The following is an 18,542-nucleotide window of genomic DNA, read 5'->3' on the forward strand; positions in this document are numbered from 1 at the left end:
TACCACTGGACCACTAGTGTTTTTGTCTTATTTTTTTCTTTTATTATAAATCTTAATTCAAAATATTCTAGTTTGATTATTTTGAACTTATTCTTAAGTTAAGTTTGGAAGAATAAATAATAAAAAATAAATTCGGTTTTCGGTTTGGTTTTCGAGTTGAAACCCAAACTCGAAAACCAATTCGAAAATCGTATTTGAATTCGAATTGGTTTGAAATTCGATTCGAAAACCGAAAATGAAATTCGAATTCGGTTTATTCGAATTCGGTGAATTCGAATTCGGTCGGATATTCGGTTCAGACCAAATATTGAACACCATAGTCATGTTAAATGAACTACAATGTCATGTTATATGAACTACAATGTCATGTTACACGAACTATAATGTCATTTTAAATGAACTATAATGTCATGTTACTTTTCTACAATGTCATAACATATTAACTGCATTGTCGTGTCTTTGTTTCAGTTGTGCTACCTGGACAGGGTATTAGATTATAGTACAAGAAGTAAATTCAAGAGACAGTTCCCTATCTTGTCATGTTGGGATGACAAGATGGTATCTGAAAGAGTACAAAAAAAAGAGGAACATGGGGGATTCGGCCAAGGGAGGGTTGTTGATAGGATTCAGTTACCTACAGTGGAGAATGTGCATGATGTGGAGAATGAAGCTGATTCGGAGAATGTGGAGAATTCAAGTGTTGATGCTTGGAAGAATGTGCATGATACAATTGAGAACTTAACAAAGATCTCAACATGCAATTCTTCAAATGTTCAATCCATACATTCAATACTTCAAATATTGAATGCATACATACAAAATCCAAGCGCTCACAATGATGGTGGAAGTGACAAGCCTGAGCATGAGCCTGAGCCTGAGCATGAGCCTGAACCCCCATCCACTGCGTTATCAATCCCCATGGAAATAATACAAGCTATGCCGTTGAAGAAGAGAACTCCCCGTCTAAGGAGGAAACCTTTGAAGTTGAGAACTCTAGTGGCGAATGATGTTGTTAAGAAGGTGGCGAAAGATGTTCTTAAGCCGGCGGCGAAAGATTTTATTAAGACTGTGGCAAAAAATGTTGTTAAACCGGTGGATGAGATCCTATACTCAAGCAATTATATAAGCCTACCACGTAGTGTTTTGCAGTCGATAAAGAATGGCCACTGGCTTGACACAAATATCATCGACGTTTGGGCAATGGAAATGAATACCGTTGCACAATACGAAGCCTTAACTAACAATATCGAAAGAAGAAGGATATTCTTCTCAACTGTACATTGTGGAGTGTATGAATTTGGAGACAACTTATATAATGATTCACTGAACCTGGAAGTGAAGTCATTCGGCATAACAATACAAGCACTCGATGAAGCAGACCTAGTAAGTTCTCATGTTATTTTTAACTGCAATGTCATGTTACGTGAACTTAAATGTCATGTTATATTAATTACAATGTAATGAACTGCAGATTTTTGTTTCGTTATGTATAAGTTCACATTTCTATGTGTCGGTATACAACAAAATCAAAGAGGAAATTGAAATCATCGACAATAGGACAGTCCCTGATGGTATTAAATTTGAGGACAAGTATGAGAAGCTTCCGACAATACTGAAAAAGCTAATGGGTTTTTTGAAGTCTGTGATGAAGTCTCCCATCGCTGATGCACTCTCCACCTACAAGATGAAGTTGGTCACTATGTCGTGGCAAGATAACAGCAACTATGATGATTGTGGAGTGTATATGATGCTTCATATGGAGAATTACATGGGCGAGGCCCATAATTGAAAGTGTGGCATCACACATGCCAATTCAAAGGAAAAACTTATTTGGTTGAGAAATCATTACGTGAACAGAATTTTGCACTCGAAGAATAATAATATCAACCTGTCTATTGATTTTAAATTGTAAACTTGATACTTGCTTGTATGCTTTTAACTTGATATTGGGTTATCATATTTATAATACAGGATTTTCTTGTTCATAATTCTGAAATGTCATGTTGTTTCAACTACAATGTCATGTTGTGTCGACTACAATGTCATGTTGTTTCAACTATAATGTCATGTTATTTTTATAAGTTGCAATGTCATGTTGTTTATAAACTGTAAACTGTTTTTTATTGGTTAATACTGTAAACTGTAATGTCATGTTACTTGAACTGCAATGTCATGTTACTTGAACTACAATATCATGTTACTTGAACTGCAATGTCATGTTACAAATTCGAACAGTGCTTAATTAAAATATTTATACAATTACTATCTACGTTGACATCCGAAAAATACTCATAAGCAGCCCTACATCTACCATCAGCCCAAAATACATTCTTTATCCGGGATTCCTCATCTAGATCATAAAGATAATAAAAATTTAAACATCTACTTTGCATTCGGTTGAAATATTGACAAAGAGCTTCGGCATCACCATTTCCTAACCTCAACCTTCTAGCTTTCGAAATAAAATTTCTACAACTTCTCTCATCAAAGTTCAAATTCTCATATCCTCCAGCTTCAACCACAATAGATTGAAATGTTTTTGACAAAGGTATTCCAGCTACGTCGTTTACTTCCAATCTTCTCTTCGCAATTGAATCTAGAACTTTGTGAGATCTAATATGTCTAGACTTTCCCGGGCTCAATATATGGTTGTGCTCAAGGTAAACACTAGTAATCTCAAATTCACACTCATTCCTAACAGCAATGTTAATCTTAACCTTACAATTCGTCTTGATGGAAGGTCTAAGTTGTAAAATATTTTTCCCTTTTGAAGTAAATACACCATTTTTAGCACATGCAATGGAGAACCACTTTTGCTTTCCATCTTTCCCATTTCTTGCTCCTAACTTACAAATGCCAAAACCCTTTGATTGTGTGTAAGCATTATAATACTCACGAAGTTCATTTTTAGAATCAAAAGTAATGCCAACAATGGGGATTTGAACATTGGGAGGGGATGATGATGGTTCACCCATGAAGCTGAAGAATAAGAGAGAAATTTCAGTATTAAAAAATGACATGACATTGCATTGTTAAAAACATAACATTGCGGTTGAAAGAACATGACATTGCATTTGAAAGAACATGACATTACAGTTGAAAGTGTAATGTAACCGAAATTCAAAATACAAAAAATGAAAAAATATTAAAAATGAAAATTGTCAATTTTAATGTTGTATTAAGCTTGAATGTCATGTTTTGAAATAATAAACATGACATTCAATTTTTTTTAAATGAAATGCAGTTTAATAGACATTTTATTTTAGTGCAAAACATGACATGACATTGTAGTGTTAAAAACATAACATTATAGTTGAAAGAACATGACATTGTAGTTAAAAGAACATGACATTTCAGTTATATATAGTTTATGAACAAAACTAAATACAATTCATTTCTCTTATTAAAAACAGAGAAAATAACGACATTACAATATTTTCTTGAACAATTAATAATGATACTTGGACAAACCTCTCTACATTCAGGGGTTACAAACTGGAAGCGGGAGATAGGGAGCGGACAACCGAATGGAGGGAGGTCGGAAATCGTAGTCGATGGAGAACGGACGGAGGTCAGAAATCGAACGGAAATTGCAGACGATGAAGGCGCTAGAGAGCGGACAACCGAAGATGAGAATGGAGAGAGGTCGAAAATCGTATTCGACGGAGAACGGACGGAGATCAGAAATTGGACAGAAATCGTAGACGATGAAGGCGCTGGAGTTTGTAGAATCATTAGATGATGATCTTGAGTGAGAGAGTGAGCGGTGAGATGAGCGGTAAATGTGAAATTAATGGCGGGCTTCTAGGTGCTTCTGGGTTAATTTTTTTTTTTTTTGCCTACCTACGTGGCCGGCCACGTAGACAGTCGCTGGGAGAATCGCTCTCCCAGTAGCTGTCTGTATCATTTCTCTTTCTTAATATCATAAAGTCGATTGTCCCATATGTTCAACATAGTCTAACTCTCTTAAACACCTTTTTAACACTTATTCCCAACAACTAATTTAAAATTAAGGACTTCTTAATCCAAAATGTTTTGGATGACTTGGGCATACACGAAAAGGTTTTATGTAAGATAACTTGTCTAACAATAAAAGATATTCTTTTGTTCTATAAAAAAAAATTATGCTTGGATCTGAATAACAATATCAACAAGTTCTTATATTATTGATTTATGTCACATAAGATAGATTTGTTGTCTAACTTCATCGTTAATTTAGAAGAAGACACGAAAGCGAACCAAGAAAGGTATGACCATTGGGAACACGAAACAGAAGTCGCAAAAAAGAACCATCAGATTTCTCGTAACATTGTTAAGGTGCATATAAATATAATTAACCACCAGCCACAAAATAACAGTGTAAAGAAAATACAACAAGAAAACAGCAACAAGCTTTATATAAAAGGTAAGAACATGGAAAACAGGCTGAACAGTACAGCCCCAACCCAACAACAACAGCTTATTAGTTATTACTAATACAACCACTATGGGCAAACCACAAATAATAATAATAACACCCAGGGGAGAAGCATTATACCTAGTTTGGATAGCATGAACACGGTGCTGCAACGAGACGAAAATTTCACGCATACGGAGACGATACTAAAAAATCAACTGCGACCAAACCAACCAACCCCTTCTCTTTTTTCCTTTTTTTTTAATCTATTTACATTCTTAATCGCGATGACGGTGATGAGAATGTTTATATGCAGATATCGCTGAACCTGTTGTGGTTAATGAATGTTTTGCAATGTCCAGACTTTTCTTTGTCACCAGCCACACCACGAAGAAGAATCCGATCCAACCTGATTCAGACATTTACCACATCTATAAGATCAATACATATGATGCCCATGTTAAAAATATATTATATCACATAACTATTATTATAACCAATTAACCATCAAAACACTTAACAGTCTTATTAACTCATGAACTAAAATATCAAAATACTCTTATTTTACTTTTATTAAATTTTAAATATAAAAAAAAGGATATTTTAGTTATTTATGTTAAACAAATCTCAAATAACCCATTCTTTTATCAAACAAGGTTTGTTTGAAAAACTCATAAAAATCCTAAACAAAACCCCAAGATCAAACAAGCCAAAGTCCTGATGAAAATCCAACTACACTTAATCAATCAAATCATTCATTACAACCAGAATACAAAATTATTGATGAACTATTTTTTTTTATGACATTTTAAATATTAAATAAAAAAGAATATTTTAGTCATTTAACCAAAATAATTCCAAATAATCCCAATTTTCATCAAGTTTTTATCGAAAACAAATTGGTATATTAAAGAAAGGCTATACCAAACAAGATCTTATCACAGATGGGATGTGTGGTGGAGGTTTTGTTAACTAAGAATTGATTCAGGATGATTTGGGAGGTTTGAGAGGTCTGAGAACTAATGGTCAATCTCTCTCCATCATACTGACCTACAGATGCCACCACCATCTGTTCAAACGGCTTATTAAGGGGTTGTTTGGATTGTTTACATAAAATCCAAATAAACTAATATCTCATTAATCCATCAATTATTTTCAAATAACCCTACATCAAAGAAGTCATAAATTTTAGGAAGATAGTGATGTGCACCATTGAACAAGGCTCACTTCCCTTTGTAGTTCAAGTGAAAATCCAAAACAACTTATATGGGGCTGCTGCTTTAATCAAGAAGCTCAAGATGCAAAGATTTTGGTTAAGTTTTTATAATTTTAGTGATCATAATAACCTGATGCCATGGTCTTTCCCTTTCCCCGTTTTCTATTCTTGTAATGTTGTTTGTATTGGAAGAAAACGCTTTCATGACAGCTTATTAATACAAACTTAATGATTTTTCTATGAGTCAAGTATATGAATAGTTTTCAAGACATATATTTGTGTGTTAAAGGGAGACTAACATAAACACAAAGGGCTTGTTCCCATCATTAACTAAAATACCCTTCTTACTTTTTTTTTATAATTTTCAAATCATCAAGTCTTGCCTTTTCACCTACAATTCAAATGGCATATTGAACAATACATAATAAATCCCCCAAAATGTGAAGAAACCTTCCTCAAACAAGATCAAAGTATAGGCCAGGGAAACTCATAGATTCACCAAACAGAGAAATGCTACCAAAAGAAAGCCAGAATAAATTAAAAACAAAAACAATAAAGTGTTACCTGTGGCAATGAAAGCTGCAATCACTGCAGAAATTGTAACAGCAGAAATGACAAAGGCAGCAATTGACAATGCTCCAATGTAGACTGCCATCAAACATGCAAAGAAAATAGCCAAGAAACCTCCAGCTGCTGCCAGGGACATGAGAAGGGAGATGACTATGGCATTCACAGTTGCTGCCAAAAAGAAAACCATGAAAACTGATAGTCCTGTAAATGTCACAACACCAATTGTCCCAACCTGCATCATTGATAAAAGTATAATGAAATTGAGAAACTCATTTGTTTGAAGTCCATTTTCGAACACTTACTATTTCTGAATCTGAATCAGTATACAAATAAGATCGGACATAAAAAAAAGTGTTTCCAAATGGGCCTTCAGAATTATTCAATGTCAGAAGATCCCACTTCACGCATACACATTAAAAGAGTGATCAAAATAAATGCATTAATTTCATTCTCAAGTCTTGTGTCACTCACTGATGTGAATGTCAGTCACTATGTCTTTTTATGATTAAGGAACAATGTGGAGGGTTAAGTTGAAAGTAATCTTAAGCAGTATCACTTGGTCAAGTGATCACAAATACAAATCTAAACAACATATAATATGATAAAGGAATGAACACGATGAAGGAGGTTTGGCCAACAATGCACATGTCCTCAAGGAATCGCTCATTCTATAGATTTTCGAAACAATGGTCCCAATATTCTTAAGTTACAAAGTCTCTACTTATAAGAGTTCATAAAGTCTCAATTACTAAAATATCAACAATGATCTCAACCCACTAATTAAAAACCTAAGTCATACCCAACAATCTCCATATTTGTGAAAACAAAACCCAGAGTAATGACCAACAATCTTCACCTTGATGATATCAATCACCTTAGAGAAGATAAATGAGTCAGTAAATTGGTTATACCTCCACCTTCCCTCAAGCCTTTAAAGCGATAAATTAGTCATAAATATACCTTCCCTCAATCCTTGAAGAGAAAAATTGGTCATTGCTCGAACTTGACTCACAAGGAAGCTATGTGGACATAGAATTTAATTTCCCCTACCTATGTTCTCTTTTTTCTCATCAAGTTTTTAACATCTACAGGCCATTTATAGTATGAAATCTCATCAAGTTTTAAAATCTATTATAACTGACAATAGCATAAAGATCTCAAGAACAACTGGGATCTATATCTGATTGATTACTGTTTCCCTAATTAAAAATCTTCTTTAAAACGGGAAATCCACATCTGCGTGACCACGATAACAATAAAGCTCGGCCTAAACGTATGATTAGAGGAAAGCAGTAATAATAATACATACAGAGGCGACGAGAAGAGCACGAAGAGGACTGCCGCGGCGAGCCCAAATAAGAACATCGCGTCCGGTGTTCCGCGAAGCTTCTGGAAGAAGAGGAAAAGTATCGGAGAGAGAAGACTTGATCCGGTTGAAAACCGGCGCATTCTTATCGGAAGAGTAGATATCTGCAACCAGACGACGGAGGACAGCGTCGAGAGTCGACACATCGTCCCGATGGTTCGACTTAGTTTCTCCGTTACCGGTCACCTCCACGTATACGCCGCCGCTGCTCTGTTTGGTGTTTAGATCTTCACCTTCAGCCATTTGTGTATCTCGCTTTATCTTTCTCTCCAATTGTCAGAAGAGAGTTTGTTTGTTTGATGATTGATGAGTAGATCGTACGTCGGCAGGAGGAGAATTGAGAATTGACTGACAGTTAAGAAGTTCATAGAATGGGGCAAAACTGATGATGGGACTCTGTTTATATTAGCCGTTCGATTTCATATGATTAAACTTATTAATTAACCAATGGATGTCTAACACACCTATTTTAACTCTCTCCACATTTGTCCAACTTTGAAGAGATTCTCCCTCCGGATAAAGCTAACAAAATGCAACTGTTTTCAGAAAACAAAAACAAAAATTGGACTTTTGTTCGGTTATAGGTTATTTGGATATTAAAAATATTAATATATAGTAAAAAATAAAAAATAAAACATAAACTATTTAGAAACTTATAGGTTATAAGTATCTTTCTCACCATCACAATAACTAAAGTCTTAAAATACGCATTCCGGCCGACGATCAATCGGTAGAACTGTGGAACGAGTGAATGAATACTTTTCGAATCGATCAAAATCCGGTTTAACCAAAATTCTGATCCTCTGGTTCAAAACCTATAACACTGAAAGAATCATCGAATCTTTTACAAATTAATAATTATAACTCTTTCTTTCTATTAGTAACTTTACTAATTATCACACTCTCTTTGATAACGCACTCAATACAAACTTTTCGATACTCTTTCCTCAAGACAACGTATCCAATCCCCAACCAATTTGGATAAGTTTCTCAAATAGAATCAAGCAATCATGCATCCTTTTTGGATCAAGCAAAAGACAATAGACATCAATTTTGGATAACCTTTTTGTGGTGAAAACCATCACTTTAAGAATGGAAGCGGAATAATAACAACCATAGTGGAATACAAACCAATAACGTAAAAGTAAAAAAGAACGAAATAACGACACAATAATTTTACCCAGGTTCAGACCAATAATGTCATACGTCCTCCTACTTTCGGAAATTTGATTCAATAGAGTTATAATAGGGATTACAATTTTAACTCTCTCGGTTTGTTATAGATTTAGTCTCACTCCTTTTCTCGTTACAATGTATATATATATATATATGCACTTTTAGAATTGGTAATTAGGGTAAATATCATGTGATATCTTTGACATCTCACCGTGATATGATCTCGTGGCGATTTAGTTGACATTTCCATAATAATACGATTTGATTGACATTTTTGCCATTATGTGATTTCATACCTTTTTGAATTAACAAATAATCGCACATGTCTTTCTTCCCCTTTTGTACCTAACATTGAGGCACACCAAATTGGGCTTCAAAATCCTAGGCCCAATTCCACAAATTCTCCACATTTCCTTTATGTCTATTGTCAAACAAATGAGCCTCATCACCAAGAACATCCTAGAATCGATCCTCCTACTTCTTCAATTACGTTCCAACCTTTGTGACGTGAATCGAGTAGCAATATTTTCGAAAATTGATTCCCATCACCACCTTCGTGGCCATATCTCTAGGATTTGTATTTATGTGAACCTTCTCCACAACTACCGCTCCACTCTCTATGACATCATGAATGTAGTGAAGTGGAATGTCAATGTGATGCTAGAAGAATCAGACTTCTTGCAAAATATGTGCGCTCGTGAAGCATCGAGTTCTTGGACAAGTGTATGACGCTTTGGTTATTGCAAAACAACTCCACTTTATCGTACTTCATCCCCATTTCACCCACGAGACCCTTCAACTAAAGTGCCTCCTTGACGCCCTCCATCACAATGATATACCCGACCTCCGTTATTGAAAGGGCAACTACACATAATTGTGTCTTCCAAATAGGGTAAAAACATATCTCGTTAAGGGCCTTCTCTTGTCCAAGTCACCTGCAAAATCAGCATCAACATATCCTCCTCAACTTATCCCACCCACCCGTTTAAAACAAAGACCGGCATCTAAGGATCTCCCAGCATAAAAGAGAACCCACTTCATCGCCTCCTAATGTTCTTTCCCCGGGTTTGCCATAAAGCAACAAACAAGACTCACCGCGTGAGCAAGATCAGGTCGCGTACATACCATGTCATACATTAGGCTCCCGACGACACTCCCATATGGGGTGTTTTCCATTCTCACATTTTCCTCATCGACACTTAGTGATATCTTTGAGAAGAGCTTGAAACGAGTAGTTAATGGCGTTTGAACCTCCTTAGCATTAGACATCCCGAACTTGGCGTCCACTTTTCGGAGGTAGTCGTTTTGAGACACGAACAAAGTGCCTTTCTCCCGATCCCGCTCAATCACCATCCCCAAATTTTTTTATGTTGGTCATATATCATTAATCTAAAACCCACTCCCTAATAAACTCTTGACCTTGCGAACCTCTTCCTTGTTTCCTGATGCGATTAACATATCATCCACGTATAACAATATGATGACCCAACAACCATTAACCCACTTGACATCGACAAAACTATCGAAATTGATCCTCACAAAATCATTACGAACCATGAACTCATCAAAGCACAAATATCATTGTCTTGGGGATTATTTCAAACCATAAAGTGATCGTTTAAGGAGACATACATCGCCTTCATCACTAGGTTTGACGAACCCTTCGGATTGCGTCTTGAAGATCTTCTCCTTCAAGTTCTCATGAAAAATGTAGTCTTCGCGTCCATTTGCTAGAGCTCCAAGTCAAAACGATTCACTAGAGAAAGAAACACACGAATGTATATGTGCTTCACTATTGGGGAGTAGATCTTGTAAAAGTCGACCCCTTTGCATTGTGTGAAGCCCTTAGCTACCAATCTCTCCTTAAACATTAGCTTTTTACTACCCTCTACATCTTTTTTGCACTTGAACACCCACTTTGAAACATCCACCCGCTAATTCTTGAGTTTTCCACCAATTCCCACATCTCATTTTTTTCAAGCGATGTCATCTCCTTCTCCATAGTACGCTTCCATTCGTTTTTCTCCTTGCTCTCCATCGCTTCTCTAAAAGACCTCATCTATGAATCTTGTACCTCATCTGCCACAAGGAATGCAAAAGCCGCCAAATCGGAGTAGCCAAATCTCTCTGGAGCTCGGACTGTCCTATAGTCTCTATCTCGCGCTAATTGTTAGGAGTTAAGGTTCTTTTCCGGATACGTACCTTCACTCTCTACCTAACCGTATGTTTCATCATCTTCACTAGCATCTCCCGTGTCTATTGATTTTTTAGTAATCCCTGCTAGGAACTCCACCTCAAATTCGGTCCTCTCTTTAGCGACTTCGCCAACTTCGACTAATTGTGCTGCTCCATAATAGGACTCGATTTCCCTAAAGACCACGTCACGACTAATGATGCACTTGGTCATCTTCCTGTCCTTGTAAAACATTTTCCAACCTTTTACTCTCTCAGGGTATCCAACGGACATACACTTCTTCGCTCTCGGATCAAGCTTTCTATCACGTTGGTGCATGTAAGCCACACACCCAAATACCTTCAATTTGTCAAGTTTTGGAGGAGAACTATTACAAACTTCTTTTGATGCATTCCAATGTCGTCGATGGACAACGATTGATAAGAATCCACAGTGTTAACAACCTCACCCCAAAACTATATCGGTAGACCAACCTCAAACAACATACACCGAACACGCTCAAGTAGCGTTTTGTTCATTCTCTCCACTAAGTCATTCTGTTGCGGTGTCTGTTAGATGGTTTTGTAACGAACCATCCTTACTTCCTTGATAAACTGATTGAACTCCTCGCCTATGTATTCCAAACCGTTATTTGTTCGGTGCTTTTTAACCTTCTTCTCGGTATGAGATTTTATCATCTTCTTCCACTCCTAGAACTTAAACAAATGCCTCATCCTTGTGCTTCAAGATATATACCCAAACTTTGCACAAACAATCATCAATAAAGGTGATAAAATACCGAACTTCACCTGAAGTTGCAGTTCTCGTCGGTCCCCACAAGCTTGAGTGAATATAACTAAGCGTCTCCCGAGTCACCTCAATCGACTGCCCAAACTTTACCCTCGTAGATTTACTATATATATTTCTCGTAAAACTCCAAATCGTCAAGTTTCTCCTTGCCAAAATAGTCTCTTTTACACAACTCCTTCAAACCCCTCTCACTCACGTGCCACAATCTCTTATGCCATAGACTTGTGAGCGATACATCTCGAGACTCTATCACTACCGTCATATCACCAACCAAGGTGATGCCTTGAAAGATGTAAAGACTCTTCTCTCGCATGTCTCTCATTACCACTAACGACCCCTTTGTGACACTCAATACGTTCTTCTCACCCTTCCATGCAAAACCAAGTTGGTCTAGTGAGCAGAGAGAGATTAAATTCCTCCGAAGGTCTAGGACGTGTCGTACGTCCATCAATACCCTCTTGATTCCATCATGCATCTTTAAATGCACTATTCTGATCCCCATAACCTGCAAGACTTGTTGTTACCTAATAAAATCTTGCCCATCGAAGTCTTCTCATAGGTCTCGAACCAATTCTCGTTAGGTGTCATATGGAACGAACATCCGGAATCTATAATCCAACGTTTGTCGGACAGTGGAGACAATGAGAACGTCTGCACTTTTGTACCCATTCTCGACCTCTTGAACAACAGCCGCTCCTCCGCTCTTCTTCCCATCGTTACTCAAATCTGGACAATCTCTCTTAAAGTGTCCCTCCTTGTCACAATTGAAGCACGTAGTATATTTCTTCCTAAGAGACTTCGAATGCCTCTTCTTCTTGCTTTTATTGTCTTTCCTCTCGGTTCTCCCTCGAACTAAGAGTCCATCTCCACTAACATTGCTCTCTTCATTCTTCATATTTTGGTCATTCGATCTCAATGCACTCATCACATCATCGAGGGTAAGCTCCTTCCTTCCATGCTCGAGTATGTCTATGAGCATCTCATACGACTTCGGTAAAGAATTCAAAGGCATCAACGCATTTTCATCATCCTTGTATTTCTCCCCAATATTTTCTAAATCAAGGAGAATCTTGACATAATTATTGAGATGTGTCAACAAGTCCTTCCCTTCATCTATTCTAAATTTAAAGAGTCTCTACTTGATGTAGATCCGAGATGATAGTGTTTTAGTCATATACAAATACTCCAACTGAAGGCACACCTTTGTGGACGTCATGACACTAACAACATCTCGTAACTCTTTATCATTGAGACTAAGAATCAAGGTGTTATAGGCCCTTTCCAACACCTCCATATTTTTCTCCGCGTCCATCGAGGCCGGTAATTACGATTCCTCTCGAGTTCTTTAGCAACTCCCATATTACCTAAGTGTGCACTCATCTTCATCTTCCACAACCCAAAGTCCTACAGCCCATCGAACTTCTCAATATTAATACTAGAAGTCGACCCATCTCAAATTTTCAAAATAATTGATCGAATCAAAAAACTCACCAAAATAAAATCGAACCGCGACTGCCTTAGCCCAACTTGGCTCTAATACCAGTTTGTGGTGAAAACTATCATCCTAAGAATGAAAGCTGAATAATTGCAACCGTAGTGGAATACAGAACAATAGCGTAAAAGTAAGAAATAACAAAATAACGACACAATAATCTTACCCAAGTTCGGATCAACAATGTCATAGGTCCTACTTTTTGAGAATCAATTCAATAGAGTTATAATAGAGATTACAAACTATAACTCTCTCTGTTTGTTCTAGATTTTAATCTCACACTCCTCTTCTCATTTACAATATATATATATATATAGACTTTTAGAATTCATAATTAGGGTAAAAATCATGTGATATCTTTGGCATCTCCACCATGATATGATCTCGTGGAGATTTAGTTGACATTTTCATAATAATAATACAATTTGATTGACATCTTCATCATTATGTGATTTCATGCATTTTTAAATCTAACAAATAATCGCACATATATTTCTTCTCCTTTTTGTACCTAACATTGATGCACACTAAATTGGGTTTTAAAACCCTAGGATCAATTCCACACTTCTCAAATATCAGAGGTATGCATACATCTATTTTTGGATAACCTTCTCAAGCAGCAAAGCAAGCATACATCCTGTTGGATAAGAATCTCAAGTAGTAGAGGCAATAAAACGACACCATCAGATTGGCTTGATTTCCATTAGGCTAAGTTCAAATCTCCTTAAAATGTTGTAATGGCTTAGATTCTTACTCTAGATCTAGATCCCAATTGAAAAATCATGTGTTACATCTAGGTGATAAGTGAATTTGAATCGATAGGTATGAGATAAATCTTTAATAGTTAAATTAGTGACATAAGTTTATTTATTTATTTATAAATGTTACGTAAATAATAAGTTAACGATGTTTGAAACCGTTAATATAAAACCTTATTTTGTATAATTTTGAAAATAAAGAATTCCAAATTTTAAGATTTAAAACACAAGGTGTTGGGATCGGGATCGACGATGGAGACTGGGGTCTCACAAAGTTGAACGCTTATACACACTTTGTTCGATATTAACTCTGTTAGAAGTTAATATATGGCTTCTATTCTACGCAAGTCTTCACAAACTCTTGAACAAAGTTCAAGTGCGGAAGTGTTTGTTTGGACTTGAAGCAACAAAAAGATTATAGTAATGCAATAGGAAAGAACACACGACACAAAAGATGTTTATGGATGTTCGGAGACAAAGCTCCTACGTCACTCCTTCTTCTCAACCTTGAGAAGGATATCCACTAGAAGATTTGATTGAATACAACACTTTTACACAACCTAGTCGAACAACTAAGACTTCGTAACTACATGTTTTCGAACTCCTAACACACACGCTCTTGTTGATCAGAAACAAATTATGTCAACTTACAATGCTAACAAACTCACACAAAATAGGTAGAATTGTAATATAATTTAGAACTCTAACACAATTGAAAGCTTATGACACTTTAGAGTTTGAAAGAGTTGATAGCTTTTTGGTTCGTGAAAAGATTGTTTTGAAGCCGATGTGAAGCAAGTTGTCCTCTGTCTTCTTAAATAGGCAAATGTCAACGAACATATTTTACTGCTCAACGGACATACTTTGCTTCATGAGACATATGTCTTGATTTTGATTAGTTGAACTCCAAGATAGTACATCGGATGAGATATTCTTTGATCTTGTCTGTACTTGGATGATAATAAGCCAAATTGTCATTAATTGGATTATGATTTACGAGGAGCATAAATCTCAGAAGTTTTAACTTGTCTTTGATTCTTTTATCATATATTTGCTGCTTCCAACAAGGTCTCCATCAGTCTTTGCACCAAAATGGAAACAAAATGTTGATGACGCATAAAGTTGATATCTGCAACTACCAGAAATGTGTTTATATAATACCGAGGCTGATAGGTTGTGAGAAGCAAGAAAATGACCGAAAACGATTCTAAGGAAAATACCGATTTTATTGAAAAACAAATTTCAATAAAATACCGGGAACTCTTTTTATATAACCGAAGATATATATAATACCGAAAAATAGAACCGGACATTTATTTTGCAAAATACCGATTTGCAAAATACTGGCTCCGTGTCACAAAATGCCGAAATACAGACTACCGCTCCGCTTTTGTAAAATACCGATTTCGCTTCACAAAGTACTGACTTCGTAAAATATCGATTCCGCTTCATAAGTACCAACGTCGTAAAATACCGATTCCGCTTCACAAAGTACCGACTTCGAAAAATACCAATTCCGCTTCAAAAACTACCGACTTTGTAAAATACCGATTCCGCTTTGGTAAAATGCCGAAGTCCAGACTACCGGATGGTTTTGTGAAAAGCCGAATTGAGATAAAATCAGTTACGTGTTTGTAAAGTGTCGATTCTACAAACTACCGGTCTTCATAAAATGTCAATTATGTCTTTAAATAATACCGATTACGTATTAAACCGGTTACGCGTCTTCACAAAATACTGCTCTTGCAGATAATGCCGATTTTTGATGAATACTGATTTTAAGCAAATTCCGTTCAAATTGCTGTTTTTTCTTTTAGTTTTCTTTAATTTGCACCAGATTTATACAGTTAAGTTCTTATTTAAATAGTTGATTAATACTAATAATTAATTTTTTATTTTAAAATTTTCTTATTTTTTAATTATTTAAAATAAATATTTAAAACTTGGTAATTTTATAATCGTTGTTTACCTGTTCTAAGTTAACAAGCTAATGTGACATAATAGAATACTAAAATCTTGGGCAATAAAAAGCTCAAATTTGACTGTTCAACAATATAATTAAGCTTATTTTAATGGATATATTTCTTGTTTTTTATTTTTATTTATATTTATAATAATATTTAATAATTAATATAATATATATTTAAGTATATATTTCATATTAATCACTTTAATTTTTAAATATTTTTTTATACATTATTGATAATATATAACTCACTATTTAATTGTATATTTATAAACTTAATATTTTATTTAAAATAATTTGAATTTTATTAACTTAATTTTAAATACTAATAAATTATTCAAATTAAAAAATAATATATTTTAAAATAAATTATATAAATATATTAGTTTTTATAAGTTTTTATTAATATATAATTTTAAATTTTAATTAATATAAAAGATTAAGAATACATTTTTTTTAATTTTTATATATTATATTTTTATTTTTTAATTTTATCTATTGTTTAGTTTATTTATTATAAATCTTGTGGGTAATATATATATATATATATATATATATATATATATTAAAATAATTATTATTATAATAATTAAATATAAATGATTAATTTAATAATTAAATATAAAATTATATAAATAAAAAATGAAAAATATAATAAAAAATATAAAAGAGGCGAAAAAATGTATAAAAATATATTAAAATTATAAATTTAAACTATAAATAAGAAAGATAGAGAATAAATTACGTTTTAAAATATGTTTTATTATAGATTTTTTTTACTAATATGTTAGTTAAAATAACTGTAATATATTATTATACAGTGTTATAATAATTACTTATAAGTTGAATCAAACAAAGCCTTATTTGATAATATGAGAGTGTAAAAAATTCTTCGTGTCACGGCCCATTCTATGGGTGACCAAAACCCAAAGAGATGTCAAGCCTTAATGCATTTTTTTAGAAGGTTTTAAATTTGTGTAGTATTTTCTTTTTTTTGTAAAATTTTCTAAAATTCTTTAGGAGTTCCTATTTCTAGGTAGGTTATAGAACTCCCTAAAACTCTATAAGAGTTCTTAAAACTAGGTTGATGGTAGAACTCTATAGAGTTGTCTAAGAGTTCCTAAGTTTAGATTAAATAATATAAGTATCTAGAAAACCCTAGGTTAAAGAGGATTTAGGAAGATCTATCTCCTTGTATATAAACAAGTCTTGGCCAAAACCAAGCACCCTACCTCACACTTGTAAAGCAATAAGTAATAGACAAGATATTCTCTAGGCTCTTTCTCTCTCAAAGTGTTCATTCTTCTTGCATCTTTTAAGAGACTAACTAGCTAGGATTGATGCAATCTAGACTAGTGCAACAAGGGATGAGGAGTTATTTTCGGTGACCAATGGGAGCAAGTCCGCCGAGAGATGTGCCGACATGGAAGCGCGAGTGACCCTGCTTGAGGAAGTCATGTGCGAGCACCAGGAGGCTCTCGAGATATTTAGCATAGTGGCCGATAGGCTAATGGTGTTGGATGAGGCTGGTGAAAAGTTGTAGAATGAGGTTATGGGGATCATTAACAATTCGAATTGAAGCATTCTGGACAAAGTGCTGGAATTGGTTCGAGGTGAGGTTAATGACATCCAGAATGATGTGCTCGAGACAATCTAAGGGGAAATCCATGCGTTGATCGGCGCTCTCCGAAGGGAAATGATGGGGAGGCTAAAATTGATGGAAGGTCAGATTGGGTGGAAGGGAGGGGAACTTAGAGTTGTGACATCTCATCGGATAGAATTTCCCAAACCAACTATGTTCAAAGGCTCGAGGAATGCAAGGGAAGTTGAAGACTTCCTATGGAACATGGAACGGTACTTTCGTGAATTAAACATATTTGATGATTGCGCCAAGTTGCAAACGACCTCTTTCTTCTTGATAGAGATGACACTATTATGGTGGAGAAGGGGTAAAGTAGACATTGATCAAGGTACGTTGAGGGTGGAAACATGGGAAGACTTCAAGACCAACTTTAAGAGACAATTCTTCCTAGAGAACACCAATTTCGAGGCTTGGAAGGCTAAGTCAACTTACACAGAACAGGACCATGAAAGAGTATGTGAAGGAGTTTCAAGAATTGATACTCGAGTTGCCCAGTCTCATAGAACATGAGGCTCTGTTCGCGTTTATTAACGGCCTAAAAACATGAGCACAGTTAGAGCTATAGAGGGCCAAGGTGCAGAATATCTTCGAGGTAATTGTGGTTGTAGAGAGGCTGATCGAGCTCAATGTATTCGTTGATAGGTTGAAGTTTAACAAAGAGACTAAGAAGAAAGGAGGGAGAGACAACTCACCCAAGAAGTGGCATCTACACAACAACGCGGGGAGGTAAGCCCACAAATCGGGTAAACCAAGAGTTTGTCATATTTGTGGTGCTCATAATCACATAAAATTTATGTACCCGTATAAGGAGGAAAGGGTTGCAGCGGTTAAGGGAATTGAGACTTCTAAGGAGGAAGAACAGACTCAAATAGGAACCCTTAAACTGCTCAATGATGTGAAGGCTAATGCTGCAGAGCTAATCAAGGAAATAAAGAGGGACTCAATGTTCGTGGAAGTCTTGATCGTGGGAAGGCGCA

At 35.4% G+C, this 18,542-nt stretch overlaps 3 protein-coding genes across 3 annotated transcripts; 1 reads left to right on the forward strand and 2 right to left on the reverse strand.

The window, feature by feature from the left end:
- Positions 1-555: 555 nt before the first annotated feature.
- Positions 556-1,789, forward strand: LOC124938162. Its single transcript, XM_047478550.1, has 2 exons — positions 556-1,383; positions 1,472-1,789. Exons 1-2 carry the CDS (start codon positions 556-558, stop codon positions 1,787-1,789), a joined length of 1,146 nt encoding a protein of 381 aa, XP_047334506.1.
- Positions 1,790-2,346: 557 nt separating this feature from the next.
- LOC124938170 (protein FAR1-RELATED SEQUENCE 4-like) lies at positions 2,347-2,975 on the reverse strand. The gene is made up of 2 exons (XM_047478562.1): positions 2,440-2,975; positions 2,347-2,350 (listed from the first exon to the last, which is right to left on the reverse strand). Exons 1-2 carry the CDS (start codon positions 2,973-2,975, stop codon positions 2,347-2,349), a joined length of 540 nt encoding a protein of 179 aa, XP_047334518.1.
- Positions 2,976-4,369: 1,394 nt separating this feature from the next.
- LOC124919413 lies at positions 4,370-7,896 on the reverse strand. The gene is made up of 3 exons (XM_047459647.1): positions 7,492-7,896; positions 6,177-6,414; positions 4,370-4,805 (listed from the first exon to the last, which is right to left on the reverse strand). The coding sequence occupies exons 1-3, from the start codon at positions 7,789-7,791 to the stop codon at positions 4,675-4,677; spliced, it is 669 nt and encodes a 222-aa protein (XP_047315603.1). The 5' UTR covers positions 7,792-7,896; the 3' UTR covers positions 4,370-4,674.
- Positions 7,897-18,542: the final 10,646 nt, after the last annotated feature.

The sequence above is a fragment of the Impatiens glandulifera genome, chromosome 1 (assembly GCF_907164915.1).
Source record: "Impatiens glandulifera chromosome 1, dImpGla2.1, whole genome shotgun sequence".
In the NCBI taxonomy this organism is placed as follows: domain Eukaryota; kingdom Viridiplantae; phylum Streptophyta; class Magnoliopsida; order Ericales; family Balsaminaceae; genus Impatiens; species Impatiens glandulifera.

Bases quoted from the DNA above. Each gene is read 5' to 3' on its own strand.
- LOC124938162 (XM_047478550.1), top strand. From the start codon at position 556: ATGGTATCTGAAAGAGTACAAAAAAAAGAGGAACATGGGGGATTCGGC. The intron at 1,384-1,471 runs GTAAGTTCTCAT...AATGAACTGCAG, and splicing joins CACTCGATGAAGCAGACCTA to ATTTTTGTTTCGTTATGTAT.
- LOC124938170 (XM_047478562.1), bottom strand. From the start codon at position 2,975: ATGGGTGAACCATCATCATCCCCTCCCAATGTTCAAATCCCCATTGTT.
- LOC124919413 (XM_047459647.1), bottom strand. From the start codon at position 7,791: ATGGCTGAAGGTGAAGATCTAAACACCAAACAGAGCAGCGGCGGCGTA. The intron at 6,415-7,491 runs GTATGTATTATT...TCAATGATGCAG, and splicing joins GTGCTCTTCTCGTCGCCTCT to GTTGGGACAATTGGTGTTGT. The intron at 4,806-6,176 runs GTAACACTTTAT...TGTCTGAATCAG, and splicing joins TGCAGCTTTCATTGCCACAG to GTTGGATCGGATTCTTCTTC.